The sequence below is a fragment of the Leucoraja erinacea genome, chromosome 2, assembly GCF_028641065.1.
Source record: "Leucoraja erinacea ecotype New England chromosome 2, Leri_hhj_1, whole genome shotgun sequence".
NCBI lineage: Eukaryota > Metazoa > Chordata > Chondrichthyes > Rajiformes > Rajidae > Leucoraja > Leucoraja erinaceus.
This window is the reverse complement of record NC_073378.1, coordinates 132392059-132407654: the sequence shown is the minus strand read 5'-3', so window position 1 is coordinate 132407654 and position 15596 is coordinate 132392059. Positions and strand designations below refer to the sequence as shown.

Sequence of the window (15596 nt, the reverse complement as noted above, 5' to 3'; positions counted from 1 at the left end):
TACAGTACATGGATTTGAAATGTTCAGAGGGATATGGGTCAAATGTAAGCAATTGGCACTAACTTAAAGGGGCTGTCCCACTTGGGCGACCTAATCCGCGAGTTTAGAAGAGTTTGCCCTCGACTCATACTCACAGCATGGTCGACACGTGGTCCTAGGAGGTCTTTGTAACTCTCCTTCATGCTCGAGAGTGGTCCCCGCGTACTCGAGGCCTCAGCTAGGTCGAGGCGTATTTTTCAACATGTTGAAAAATGCCCGCGAGTAAAAAAAGGTCGCCATGGAAAAAATCGATACTTTTTTTACTCGTAGGTTTAGTCGTAGTAGGTCGGCATGCTAGTCGTAGGTAATCGAGGGCAGTCGAATGTAGTCATAGATAGTCTTCAACATAGTTGAAGGGAAGTCTTCAACATGACACTTTTACAAACTTTCCTAAACTCTCCTGAACTTGCGGGTTAGGTCGCCGTAGTGAAGCAACTCCTTTCGATGGGTCATCTTGGTCGGCATGGACGAGTTTGGCAAATGGTTACCACGCTGTATGATTTTTTTGACTCTATAGATAATATCGCACCAGTCAGATCAAATGCCTACCTTTAGAAGGCTCACCTGTTCCAATTTGCTGGTATCATAAGCAGGCAGATGTGGAAAAGTATCCTCTGAGGGTCAGAGGCGATAGAATGTTCAGGACTACAAGCTGATGGAACAAATGACTGTACTGTACACTGAGACCCTTAACTGAAATAATGACAAGACCCTTAACAGCATTGATATACAGAGGGATCTTAGAGTCCAACTCCATAGCTACCTGAAAGCAACATACATAAAGTGGTAAACAAGAAGTATGGTATGTTTGCCTTTATCGGTCAGGGCATTGAGTCTAAGAGTCGGGAAGTAATGTTGTGGCTTTATAGGACATTGGTTAGGCCGCCTTTGGTGTATTGTGCGCAGGTCTGGTCACCCATTTACTGGAAGGAAGTGGAGACTGTGGAGAGGGTGCCAAAGAGGTTTACCTGGATTAAAGGCTGTTTACCACAAGGAGTGGTTGAACAAGTTATAGACAATAGACAATAGGTGCAGGAGGCGGCCATTCAGCATTTCGAGCCAGCACCGCCATTCTCTGTGATCTTGGCTGATCATCCCCAATCAGTACCCCGTTCCTGCCTTCGCCCCATATCCCCTGAAAGCTTCCAGAGAACCGGCCTCCACTGCCCTCTGAGGCAGAGAATTCCACAGACTCACAACTCTCCAGGTGAAAAAGCTTTTCCTCATCTCTGTTCTAAATGGCCTACCCCTTATTTTTAAACTGTGGCCCCTGGTTCTGGACTCCCCCAACATCGGGAACATGTTTCCTGCCTCTAGTGTGTCCAAACCTTTAACAATCATATATGTTTCAATGAGATTCCCTCTCATCCTTCTAAACTCCAGAGTATACAAACCCAGCCGCTCCATTCTATCAACACATGACAGTCCCGCCATCCCGGGAATCAACCTCATGAACCTACGCTGCACTCCCTCAATAGCAAGAATGTCCTTCCTCAAATTTGGAGACCAAAACTACACACAATCGTCCAGGTGTGGTCTCACTAGGGCCCTGTACAACTGCAGAAGGACCTCTTTGCTCCTATACTCAACTTCTCTTGTTATGAAGGCCAACATGCCATTCGCTTTCTTCACTGCCTGCTGTACCTGCATGCTTACTTTCATGAACTGATGAACAAGGATCCCCAGATCCCGCTGTAGTTCCCCTTTTCCCAACTTGACACCATTCAGATAATAATCTGCCTTCCTGTTTTTGCCACCAATGGGGATAACCTCACATTTATCCACATTAAACTTCATCTGCCATGCATCTGCCCACTCGCACAACCTGTCCAAGTCACCCTGCATTCTCATAGCATCCTCCTCACAGTTCACACTGACACCCAGCTTTGTGTCATCTGCAAATTTGCTGATGTAATCCCTTCATCTAAATCATTGATGTATATTGTAAATATGTAAGTTTGGATGCTTTTCTCTGGAACATCAGCAGCTGAGGGAAAACCTACGAGACATACATCAGTGGCATAGATAGGGAGATAGTCGGAACCGTTTCCCTCGGGTGTAAATATCAAAGATCAGAGGATATAGCTTTAAGTTGAGCGGGGCAAAGTTTAAAGAAGATACAGTATATGGGGCAAGTTTTTTACACAGATGCCTGGAACATGCTGCTGGGTCTGGTGCTGGAGGCTGAGATAATAATTGGGTTTAAGAGGATTCTAGAGAGGCAGATGTGGGGAATGGAGGAATATGGATCATGGGCAGGCAGAGGAGATTAGTTTAACATGGCATCATGTTGGGCATGGACATTGTGGGCTGAAGGGCTTGCTCCTGTGCTGTACAGTTCTATATTCTAAAACAAGCCAGCGAGATCTTTCAACTCTGAGCATCACAGGAGTCCGATTATTAAGTCACGGGCATTGTCTCCGTGACAACCGCTAGGCCGCAACACATCGAGCAACATGTAGGTCAGGACTACATCGAGCATTTCAACCCTTCGCTTGTTCATTATCTCAAATCGTGAATTTTCATTTATTCCCCCCGCAGCCTTGGGCAATAATTGCGCTGAAAAGGTTCTGAAGGATGAGTCGCTGGGAAGGGGAGGAGCGGACGAAGAGGCCGTGACTGAAATAAATGGAAGGCTGCTTTGCTGCTGGAACCCACCCGGCATGGTCCAGCCCAGCAGGGAGAGCTTCCAGTCCAGCCTGTCTTCATCCCCGCACTGCCAGTCCGAACCACAAATCTGTGGAGAATGTTAAGCACGTTCTGGGATAATCTCTGGAATTCATCAGAAAACATCTTGCATCATAAGTTGAAAAACAATCCGTACTACCCGTTCACAATCAGGCAACCCCACGGTAAGTGTGTTGTGTAGAAACATAGAAACATGGACAATAGGTGCAGGAGGAGGCCATTCGGCCCTTCGAGCCAGCACCGCCATTCATTGCGATCATGTAGCAATGTTACAAAATTTTGAGATTTTTAAAAATCAAGTCTGCAATTTATCCCATCAGATAAAGCATAACAACAAGTTTAATTTGACACCAAATTCACTTTCATATCTCAAGTATTAAAAAAGTTATGGCCATTTTCATACTCGGAAATTAGCATCTTGTTCCCTATTGATTTTCAATGGACATTACAAAAAAGCTGTGATCTTGGATAGTCAAAAGCCCGTAACTTTCTTAAGAATTAAGAGAACTGAATGAAATTTTCACCTATCATAGATTGAAGCATTCTGAAAAAATATAAAACAATCTTACTTGGATGACATGAAATTAAAGCATATAATTAGCTAATTACCTAATTGTAGCTAATTACAAAATTGACCGATGTGACAGAAATGGTAATAAACAACCAGACTGCCTTGAAAATTCAAAAATGTGATATTCTCAAGATCAGAACTTTAATATTATTGTATAATATGCTGTAAGTCAGTTATGAATAGGTAAATAAATTACAATTTCTAGCAAAAGACCAAGTCTTTATGGAGAAGATCAGCTGCTAGCTGGTACATTGGCATATCATAATCAGTAGCATCATCATACTCCTCAGACTGCAACCAATAAGCAACTCTGTACACGTTGTTTTTCCTCAATTTTTCAATTTTAGAAAAAAAGGTAGAGATTATAAAGTTAAACGCTAAAACAAATAGTAAATACAAAAAAAGAAAATCATGTTTAATCAAAATTCAATTACTAGATATAAACATCTATCCATTTCTTAAATAGCCTAAGTGTCCAAAGATTATTCACAAATAATTCACAATATAACATGATTTTTATATCTAATTTACATTAATTTATAGGCCAAATGGAAGGAATTTAGTGTTCAATTGCTGTAAATAAATTCCCATTTAAATCGGCTTTCTAGTGGGTTCCTGTGAACGCGCTGGTTTAGAACGTTCACATCGCGCTGGATTAGTGCCCTCAAATGCCGAGAAAAATACTGCGGGATATAAAAAGCCCAAAATGAACTACTCGCTATAGAAAACTTTATAAACAGGGTTATATACATGCCCCATTTAATGTAAAAATAAGGTACATACCTTTAATTGTTTGCTTTATAAAACCCTGGGGCTGCGAGAGGTTGCGAAGTGAGAGAGTGATTTTAAAATTATTATAACTATATTATCGAGGCCTATAAAACTAATAATACCTTTTGCGACCGGGTCTTGCAGCGATTTTTCGTTAATGATTTACTAGGCTGAACATCTGCGATTAGAACAGCCTAGTAAAAATCGCGTTTTAAACCCGCCCCCTCCAAACAGCGCCAAAATCGCGGACATGGCTTTGGGCAGATTCCCAATGACGATTCAGGTAGGTTTTGTAACATACCTATGTAAGTGTGTTGTGTAGAAACATAGAAACATGGACAATACGTGCAGGAGGAGGCCATTCGGCCCTCCGAGCCAGCACCGCCATCCATTGTGATCATGGCTGATCGTCCCCAATCAATAACCCGTGCCTGCCTCCTCCCCATATCCCTTGATTCCACTAACCCCTAGAGCTCTATCTAACTCTCTCTTAAATCCATCCAGTGATTTGGCCTCCACTGCCCACTGTGGCAGGGAATTCCACAACTTCACAACTCTCTGGGAGAAAAAGTTTTTTCTCACCTCAGTCTTAAATGGCTTCCCCTTTATTCTAAGACTGTGACCCCTGGTTCTGGACTCGCCCAGCATTGGGAACATTTTTCCTGCATCTAGCTTGTCCAGTCCTTTTATAATTTTATATGTTTCCATAGGATTTCTCCTCATCCTTGTAAACTCCAGTGAATACAAGCCTAGTCTTTTCAATCTTTCCTCATATGGCAGTCCCGCCATCCCAGGGATCAATCTCCTGAACCTACGCTGCACTGCCTCAATCACAAGGATGTCGTTCCTCAAATTAGGAGACCAAAACTGTACACAATACTCCAGATGTGGTCTAACCTGTGCCCTATACAACTGCAGAAGAACCTCTTTACTCCTGTACTGAAATCCTCTTGTTATGAAGGCCAACATTCCATTAGCTTTCTTCACTGCATCGTAGAATCTAGAACAGTACAGCACTGGAACAGGCCCCTCAGTTCACAATGCAGCAAATTATACCAGGATCAACTCCTATCTGCCTGCTGGTGGTCCATATCCCTTTATTCCCTGCATATCCATGCGCCTATCCAAAGGTCTCTTAAACACCACTATCGTATCTGCCTCAACTACCAGTCCAAGCAGCGCATTCCAAGCACCCACCACCCTCTGGGTGGAAGACTCGCCCCGCACATCTCCTTTAAACTGTGCCCTCTCCTACTTCAGCAGGTTGCTTGGATAATTAACCTTTTTTAATGAAATGGAGGCACAAAAAAATGCAGATGCTGGAATGATGTGCAAAGCACAAAAGTGCTGGAGTAACTCAGCAGGTCAAGCAGTATCTCTGGAGGACATGGATGGGACAATAACCATATAACCATATAACAATTACAGCACAGAAACAGGCCATCTCGGCCCTTCTAGTCCGTGCCGAACATTTACTCTCACCTAGTCCCATCTACCTGCACTCAGACTATAACCCTCCATTCCTTTCCCGTCCATATACATATCCAATTTATTTTTAAATGATAAAATCAAACCTGCCTCCACCACTTCCACTGGAAGCTCATTCCACACAGCTACCACTCTCTGAGTAAAGAAGTTCCCCCTCATGTTACCCCTAAACTTCTGTCCCTTAATTCTCAAATCATGTCCCCTTGCTTGAATCTTCCCTACTCTCAGTGGAAAAAGCTTACTCAGGTCAACTCTGTTTATCCCTCTCATAATTTTAAAGACCTCTATCAAGTCCCCCCTTAACCTTCTGCACTCCAAAGAATAAAGCCCTAACTTGTTCAACCTTTCTCTGTAACTTAGTTGTTGAAACCCAGGCAACATTCTAGTAAATCTCCTCTGTACTCTCTCTATTTTTATGACATTTTTCCTATAATTTGGCGACCAAAATTGTACACCATACTCCAGAATTGGCCTCACCAATGCCTTGTACAATTTTAACAATACATCCCAACTACTCAATGCTCTGATTTATAAAGGCCAGCACATCAAAAGCTTTCTTTACCACCCTATCTACATGAGATTCCACCTTCAGGGAACTGTGCACAGTTATTCCTAGATCCCTCTGTTCACCTGCATTGCTCAATTCGCTACCATTTACCATGTATGTCTTATTTTGATTTGTCCTGCCAAGATGTAGCACCTCACACTTATCAGCATTAAACTCCATCTGCCATCAGCCCACTCTTCCAAATGGCCTAAATCTCTCTGTTGACTTTGAAAAACTATTTCATTATCCACAACACCACCTATCTTAGTATCATCTGCATACTTACTAATCCAATTTACCACACCTTCATCCAGATCATTGATGTATATGACAAACAACAGTGGACCCAACACAGATCCCTGTGGCACCCCACTAGTCACTGGCCTCCAACCCGGTAAACAGCCATCCACCATTACTCTCTGGTGTCGCCCATTCAGCCACTGTTGAATCCATCTTGCTACTCCACTATTAATACCCAACAATTGAACCTTCTTAACCAACCTTCCATGAGGAACCATGTCAAAGGCCTTACTAAAGTCCATATAGACAACATCCACTGCTTTACCCTCATCAATTTCCCGAGTAACCTCTTCAAAAAATTCAAGAAGATTAGTCAAACATGACCTTCCAGGCACAAATCCATGTTGACTGTTCCTAATCAGACCCTGTTTATCCAGATGATTATATATATTATCTCTAAGTATCCTTTCCATTAATTTGTCCACCACTGACGTCAAACTAACAGGTCCATAATTGCTAGGTTTACTCTTAGAATCTCTTTTAAACAATGGAACAACATGTGCAGTACGCCAATCCTCCGGCACCATTCCCGTTTCCAATGACATTTGAAATATTTCTGTCATAGCCCCTGCTATTTCTACACTAACTTCCCTCAATGTCCTAAGAAATATCCTATCAGGACCTGGAGACTTATTCACTTTTATATTTTTCAAAAGTGTCAGTACTTCCTCTTCTTTCATCCTCATAGTTTCCATAGCTACTCTACTTGTTTCCCTTACCTCACATAATTCAATAATTCAATGTTTTGGGTTTCTTCAATTTAAAAAAAATATTCATTTTCACCAGATGATTTTATATGCCTATATGATCACCACTCAAGCTCCTGAGATAACAACCCAAGTCTACCCAACCTTCCATTATGTGTAGGAAGGAACTGCAGATGCTGGTTTAAACCAAAGACAAACACAAAATGCTGGAGCAACTCAGTGGGACGGGCAGCATCTGAAGAAGGGTCTCGAACCAAAACGTCACCCATTCCTTCTCTCCAGAGACGCAACCTTCCATTATAACCCAAAAACCCACCCATCCCAGCAACATCCCCGCAAATTTGTTTGTGCAGTCTTTCCAGCAGGTGGAGGCCGGTTCTCTGGATGCTTTCAAGAGAGAGCTAGATAGGGCTCTTAAAAATAGCGGAGTCATGGGATATGGGGAGAAGGCAGGAACGGGGTACTGATTGGGGATGATCAGCCATGATCACATTGAATGGTGGTGCTGGCTCGAATGGCCGATTGGCCTACAGCTGCGTCTATTGTCTATTGTCTATTGTCTATAATGCTGTTAAGACGGCCCTGCAGAAAGATACAGTGAAATGCAGGCAATCCAGTCAAATCATGCCATTACTAAGTACAAAAAAAACACAAAGTGCTGGAGTACCTCGGCGAGTCAGGCAGCATCTGTGGAGGACATGAATAGGTGACGTTTCAGGTCTGGACCCTTCTTCATACTGATTGTAGTAGAGGGGAGAGAAAGCTGGAAGAGAGGTGAGAGTGGGGCAACGCCTGGCAGGTGATAGGTGGATACAGGTGAAGAGGTGGGGGAGGGGGTGGGGGGGGGGGGGGGGGGGGGGGGGGGGGGGTTGGCAGATGGATGGACAATGGCCTGAGTTGAAAAAGAGACAAAACAGAAAAGAGATAAGGAGAGAAGATGGATGTATTGTGAGACCTGAGGAAGTGATATAGGTTGAAGGCGATGGGGGAAGGGAAAAGAGGGGTGGGGGTGGAATTAACAGGGAAGAGAGAGGGATAAACAAGGGGGGGGGGGTTGTTTGTTTGAGGCCCAATCATAGATAAGTGCACTAGATTCTCTTCTGAACAATACGTAGAGAGTCACCACAGTGTAGCACTATCTTGCAACTTCCAAGTCTCTGAGAAGTCTTGGGTGGTCACTGGGCGGTCACGGTGGCGCAGCGGTAGAGTTGCTGCCTTACAGTGAATGCAGCGCCGGAGACCAGGGTTCGATCCCGACTACGGGTGCTGTCTGTACGGAGTTTGTACGTTCTCCCCGTGACCCACGTGGGTTTGTCTCCGAGATCTTCGGTTTCCTCCCACACTCCAAAGACGTGCAGGTTTGTAGGTTAATTGGCTTGGTAAATGTAAGGATTGTCCCTAGTTGGGTGTAGGATGGTGTTAGTGTGCGGGGATCGCTGGTCGGCGTGGACGCGGTGGGCCGAAGGGCCTGTTTCCGTGCTGTATCTCTAAACTAAACTAAACAAAATCTAATGTCCAAACTTGTCTGGACGAGATATGCAATTTTCCACTGAGTGCCCAGGCCCAGGCTGCATTGTGGATGGGTGATGTAAGGGCCTGGCCCAGTGTGGTGGATTCGGCTCCATCACCTCAGATCCTGGTGAACTTCTACCGCTGCCCCCTCGAGAGCATCCTTACCAACTGCATCACAGTATGGTATGGCAACTGCTCTGTCTCCGACCGGAAGGCATTGCAGAGGGTGGTGAAAATTGCCCAACGCATCACCGGTTCCTCGCTCCCCTCCATTGAGTCTGTCCAAAGCAAGCGCTGTCTGCGGAGGGCGCTCAGCATCGCCAAGGACTACTCTCACCCCAACCATGGACTGTTTACCCTCCTACCATCCGGGAGGCGCTACAGGTCTCTCCGTTGCCGGACCAGCAGGTCGAGGAACAGCTTCTTTCCGGCGGCTGTCACTCTACTCAACAACGTACCTCGGTGACTGCCAATCACCAACCCCCCCCCGGACACTTATTATTATTTATTCAAATCGTTTGCTATGTCGCTCTTCCAGGGAGATGCTAAATGCATTTCGTTGTCTCTGTACTGTACACTGTCAATGACAATTAAAATTGAATCTGAATCTGAATCTGAATCTGAATCTGAATCACATGCAGCTGCGGCATGCTGCACTCGACCCGGCTGCACCGGGGCCTCAGGTGTCCTCCGCCCCCCGGCAGCAGCCCCTCCGCACCGTGGAGAGGCCAAGTCCCGCTTCCCGAGCCGATCATGGAAGCTTAGGACACTTTCTCAGGGCACGGGACATATGAGGTTTTTGCGGCCCCCACTCTAGATGTGGACCCAGTGACAGAGAGGCAGCGGCGATATATTTCCAAGTCAGGACAGTGCAAGGTTTGAAGGGGGGATCCAGCTGAGTCTGAAGAAGGGTCTCGACCCGAAACGTCACCCATTCCTTCTCTCCAGAGATGCTGCCTGTACCGCTGAGTTACTCCAGCACTTTGTGTCCATCAGCTGGTGGAGATTTTCTCCTGCAGCTGCTGAGCTGCCCAGTGGTCGTCGGTTTGGGAGGTTCTGTAATAGATGCTTTGCCATAGATGATGCCCCTTCCCCCCTTTCCCCCCCCCCCCCTCTCCCTCTCTGCCCCCCCCCCCTCTCTCTCTGCCCCCCCCCTCCCTCTCTGCCCCCCCCCCCCCCTCTCTGCCCCCCCCCTCCCTCTCTCTGCCCCCCCTCTCCCTCTCTGCCCCCCCTCCCTCACTAGGAAGTGGTGATTATTGGGACCTATGGGTGAATGGTGGGGAATTGCATTCGGGAACCAGCCCTCCACTGTGACACCGCGCGTCCCCCCACCCCTCAATCTCTACCCTTCTCCCTCTCCCTCTCTACCCCCCCCCCCTCTCTCGCTGCGCCTGCGAGTTGGGGGCTATGAGTGAGTGGATAGGGCGGGGGGTGGGGTAAAAGGAGCAAATTAATAATATTAATATAATATCAAGGGGGGGATGGTTAGTGTGTGTGGGGTGTGGTTAGTTTGTGTGGGTGACGCCTAAGGCCATCCCCTCCCCCCCCCCCCCCCCCCCCCCGCAACCGTGTGTTGTGAGGGACAGGACCCAACGGTCCCCCTTGGTCTAGTCCTCATTAAAGTTGTGCCTGGAGATTTGAGACCTTAATTCCATTCAGGCCATTGTGGTGTTGGAACAGTTTGCTCTGTATCTGCATCAACGGGAAGTCTGGCACAAACTAGCTGTACTCACAGAGTGATCATGAGCTGCCAACCAACCCCTCCAGGCTGTGCCGGCCCTCAGAGCAGAGCCTTCCATTCTCCTCTCGATTCTCTCTACGTCACCCATTCCCATCTTCGTTCCCCCTCTACTCTCCCCCACTCACCGCGGGCGACCTAAAACGGCCAATGAACCCACCGCTGGGTAAGTGGGAGGACGCCGAGTACCATGGGGAAACAGGGAGAATGTGCAAACTCCACACAGACAGCATAAGGTCATAAGGCATCGGAGCAGAATTGGGCCATTCAAGTCTGCTCCGCCATTTGGTCATGGCTGATCTATTTTTCCCTCTCAACCTTATTCTCCTGCCTTCTCCCCAGAACTTTTGACGCCCATACTAATCAAGACCCTATCAATCTGTGTTTTAAAAATACCCACTGACTTGGTCTCCACAAACCATCTGTGGTAATGAATTCCACAGATTCACCAGCCTCTGACTAAATACATTCCCCCGCATCTCCATTCCAAAGGTATATCCTTTTATTCTGCGGCTGTGCCCTCTGGTCCAAGACTCTCCCACTACCCGGAGACATCCTCTCCACATCCACCCTGGAGCACTGGAGGCTGGGGTTTAAATAGTGATTAGAAAGGCATGGTAACAGCACTACTACCTGCTGTGAATTGGTCTTTGTTTAGATCGATACTTCATGTAGCTTGTCTGCGATGAACCAACGTCTCATTTCTTTCCTTTTTCTCTCCGCACTGCTGATGCTTCGATCCAGTCTACGAGCTCAACTACATGAACCATAATCTAGCCATCGGAATATTTTTGGTAATAAGTTCTTTCTGCACATACACCATTTGCTTGTTTAAATCTCTTCCGGTAAGTTTAGATTAGTTTAGTTTAGTTTAGTTTAGCGATACAGTGTGGAAACAGGCCCTTCGGCCCACCGGGTCCGTGCCGACCAATCCCCGCATATTAACACTATCCGACACACACTCATTTTTTTTTACATTTACCAAGCCAATTTACCTACATACCTGTACGTCTTTGGACAAGCACAAGCCTTGTCTTCTGATCAGGCAGGTTGCAGCTTCAGGGTTCAGCAATTTCAGGCAATTAACTAATCCAGCCATGCGTCTTGATGATTTTTTTAAAGATTTCATAGAAACATAGAAACATAGAAATTAAGTGCAGGAGTAGGCCATTCGGCCCTTCGAGCCTGCACCGCCATTCAATATGATCATGGCTGATCATCCAACTCAGTATCCCGTACCTGCCTTCTCTCCATACCCTCTGATCCCCTTGGCCACAAGGGCCACATCTAACTCCCTCTTAAATATAGCCAATGAACTGGCCTCAACTACCCTCTGTGGCAGAGAGTTCCAGAGATTCACCACTCTCTGTGTGAAAAAAGTTCTCGTCATCTCGGTTTTAAAGGATTTCCCCCTTATCCTCAAGCTGTGACCCCTTGTCCTGGACTTCCCCAACATCGGGAACAATGTTCCTGCATCTAGCCTGTCCAACCCCTTAAGAATTTTGTAAGTTTCTATAAGATCCCCTCTCAATCTCCTAAATTCTAGAGAGTATAAACCAAGTCTATCCAGTCTTTCTTCATAAGACAGTCCTGACATCCCAGGAATCAGTCTGGTGAACCTTCTCTGCACTCCCTCTATGGCAATAATGTCCTTCCTCAGATTTGGAGACCAAAACTGTACGCAATACTACGGCCTCTTCAAGTTAATTTGAAATGTCATGTATCTCCTCCAGATCTACCTTTGGTTCATCACTAGCGTTTGCCACCCACTTTAGCAATGTAAATAATCTAAAACTTTTAATAGATCGCAAATTAATCATGTAAATAATCTAAATAAACTTTTAATAGATCACATATTAACAATGTAAATAATCTAAATATTTTAATAAATCGCAAACTTTTAATTAATATCAAATAAACCACAAATTGGAGGAGCAGCACCTCATATTTTGCTTGGGTAGTTTACACCCCAGCGGTATGAACATTGACTTCTCCAATTTCAGGTAGTGCTTGCTTTCTCCCTCCTTCCCCTCCCCTTCCCAGCTCTCCCACAAGCCCACTGTCTCCGCCTCTTCCTTTCTTCTTCCCGCCCCCCCCCCCCCCCCCCCCCCCACACATCAGTCTGAAGAAAGGTCTCGACCCGAAACATCGGCCATTCCTTCGCTCCATAGATGCTGCCTCACCCGCTAAGTTTCTCCAGCATTTTTGTCTACCTTAAATAAACTTTCGTTCATTCCGGTGAAGGTTTTAACCAAAGATCCTTTAGCGGAGCAAGATAGACCACTCCTTCTAAATGCAATGGGCTGACGTGTAGTATGCAACGGAGCGGAACGTGGGCCTTTTTTCCATCCATTTCAGTAACCCGACTCGACCCGACCCGACTTGCAGTGTAATCAACGTTGCGGGGGAACAGTTCGTGTTAATAAATTATAATTCTGAAAATGAGGAGAAGATTTTTACCAATTAAACTTTTATTTTTACAAGGATGTTTCCGTAACCGGCTTCTGTCTCCGCACTAGTATCTTCGCTCCGCTACGGGATCTTTGGTGCGGAGACGGAAGCCGGTTACGGAAATGGGGCCGAAAATCACCCATGAATCTGCCCATGACCGTACTACGTCTTTTTCCTCGAGTGATCTACCTTGCTCGCTAGAGGATCTTTGTTTTTAACTGGTTTAGACAATAGACAATTTACTTATCAGCCGATTAGGTTATCCAGACTAACGTGTTTGTGGGATCTGCTGACAGTTTTAACAGCTTGTCGTTGAACTGGTAATAAAAAGTGGACTGAAATGGTTAGACAGCACTGTACCAGAACTATACTTGCTGGCTCTAAGGTGATATACATGGATGAAACAAGCATCTCATGCAGCTCGGTGCTAAATGTAAATTGGCAAGCTACCCTTATCCAATAAAAGCGGGGATGTTGCAGGGAGCTGGTGAACAGAGGTTTGGCCATTATCTTCAATGTCTAACAGACTGACCAGTCTGAGTTGGGAAAATAAGGATGATGGGGTAATTTTTAGAGGACGCTGATAGAGTCATACGGCACGGAAATACACCCATCTCCTCCATTCCAGTCAAGGTACCCCACCCGAACTGGTTCCATTTGCCACTTATCAGTTTGGACCCATCAATGGAAGGTGAGAGAAGGAGTGAGATGGGGTTTCAGATGGGGTTGGTCCCCAGTTGAGGTGAAGATCCCCTTCTGCCTCACCCACTGAGTTACTCCAGCACTTTCTGTCTATCTTTGGAATAAACCAGCATCTGCAGTTCCTTCCTGCACATTCCTTCCGTCTCGTTGTCAGGGCAGCATCCAGTTGTCTGGCATCTTCATCTTCATCTTCCTCCTGGGAGCTTGGCTCATCGTCACATCCGTTGGCCGCCGGAGCCTCATCATCGACCTGATCGAGGACATGTACGAGTTCTACATCTACCGCTACCTCATGCACAAGGGACCTCTGGGGGAGATCTACATCCGGCTCAAGTCTCAGAAGACGGGTGAGTGAAGTAAGATCTCCTGTAGATTCTACTGACCAAAGGAGGGGGCCGTTCGGCCCATCAATACCACACTGGCATCTTGTCAAAGCAAATCCACCCTGCCACCCTGCCCCCCCCCCCCCCCCCCCCCCCCCCCCCCCCAACCCCCCCCCCCCCCCCCCCCCCCCAGTACCAGTTGCAGTACTGAACGCCACGGGAGATCTTGGACAAGGCAGCTCACCCCCCTCCATGACACACTGGTCAACCTGAGGAGCACCTTCAGCAACAGACTGGTTCCACCAAAATGCAGCACAGAACGCCACAGGAGATCCTTCTTCCCTGTGGCTATCAAACTGTACAGCCCCTTCCCGTTCTGTCGTGGGGTAGACTGAGACTGACCTCTACCCCCCCCCCCCCCCCCCCATACCCCCTCCCCCCTTCCCAATCTTTGCACATCCCCAATCCTGGACTTTCCACTGGTGACTTTAATGTAATGTTTCATTCAAGATTCAAGATTCAAGATTCAATTTAATTGTCATTTGGACCCCTTGAGGTCCAAACGAAATGACGTTTCTGCAGCCATACATTACAAACAAATAGACCCGAGACACAACATAATTTACATAAACATCCATCACATCGCTGTGATGGAAGGCCGAAAAAACTTATCTCTCCACTGCACTCCCCCCCCCCCCCCCCCCCCATGTCAGAGTCAAAGTCAAAGCCCCCGGCTGGCGATGGCGATTGTCCCGCGGCCATTAAAGCCACGCCGGGTGGTGCGAGGTCGCACACCGGGTTTTGGTGTTAGAGCCCCCGGCGTGCGCTCGCAGAGTCCCGCGGCCATTCCAAGCCGCGCGGGGCGGTGATGTCAGGCCCCGCTCCAGGAGCTCTTCGACCCCGCAACTCGGGCGGGAGAAGTCGCCTTTGCGAGAGCCCTGAAAAGCAGTCTCCCTCCAGGGACCCGCGGGCTCCCGGTGCCGCCGTCCGCCAGACCCGCAGTTGCAGCCTCCGAATCTCCGGAGGTCGGGCCGCAGCAGCGCTCCACCACCGCTCCACCCGCTCTGGACTCGGCCAGCTCCGTGACGGTGAGGTGAGTCGTCGGCACCAGAGCCCCCGGTCTTCTCCTGTTGGAGGCCGCTCCTCGTTGCAGTCCCAACGACAACGGAGACCCGACAAGAAAAGGCCGGGTCTCCCGTGCAGGGAGAGATTTAAAAGTTACCCCCTCCCTCCCACCCCACCCCCACCCCCCACACACACACCCCAACAAAAAATATCAAAAACTACATAGAAACATAGACAAAAAATAATAAAAACGCGGACGGGCTGCAGAGGCCGCTGATGACGAGAGTCACGCCGTCTACATGTATCTTGTTGTGCGTTACGAGACTGTTGACAGACCAATTTCCCTCGGAAGATAAATAAAGCTGCATCGTATGGTCCCTCCTCCCGTAGTCCTGCCAACCTGTTGCTCTCAACTTCTGCTGTCAATGGACACATAGCATCCGTTGTGCGATGGCTAATTGTGCTACCAAATATCCCTAGCGCAAATTGGTGAATTAGCGAACAGCATTTGTATTGCGTGGGTCACATTGGTAATAACGCCATATCGACTGGCAACGAGAGAAGCACTTAAACGTTACTTTGGAAAGCAAGCGGATAAAAAGCAACAACAACATAAAAACAGCCCAGGAGAAAAAAACTGTTTCCATGTAACCTACCCACAGTAATCAACCACTATTGTCCGAAAATAACAGTC

General features: G+C 47.1%; 1 protein-coding gene across 2 annotated transcripts in view; it reads left to right on the top strand.

Moving 5' to 3' along the window:
• Nucleotides 1-2080: 2080 nt before the first annotated feature.
• Nucleotides 2081-15596, top strand: part of LOC129715639 (cation channel sperm-associated auxiliary subunit TMEM249-like) — a 29563-nt gene continuing 16047 nt past the window's right edge. Inside the window, exons 1-3 of one of the 2 annotated variants that reach the window (XM_055665509.1) lie at nucleotides 2081-2891; nucleotides 11106-11155; nucleotides 13669-13861. In XM_055665509.1, coding sequence (XP_055521484.1) covers nucleotides 2786-2891; nucleotides 11106-11155; nucleotides 13669-13861 — 349 coding nt within the window. In that variant the 5' untranslated portion in view covers nucleotides 2081-2785. Of the gene's footprint in view, nucleotides 2892-11105; nucleotides 11207-13668; nucleotides 13862-15596 lie in introns of both variants that reach the window. The other variant, XM_055665503.1, reaches the window with a different exon arrangement.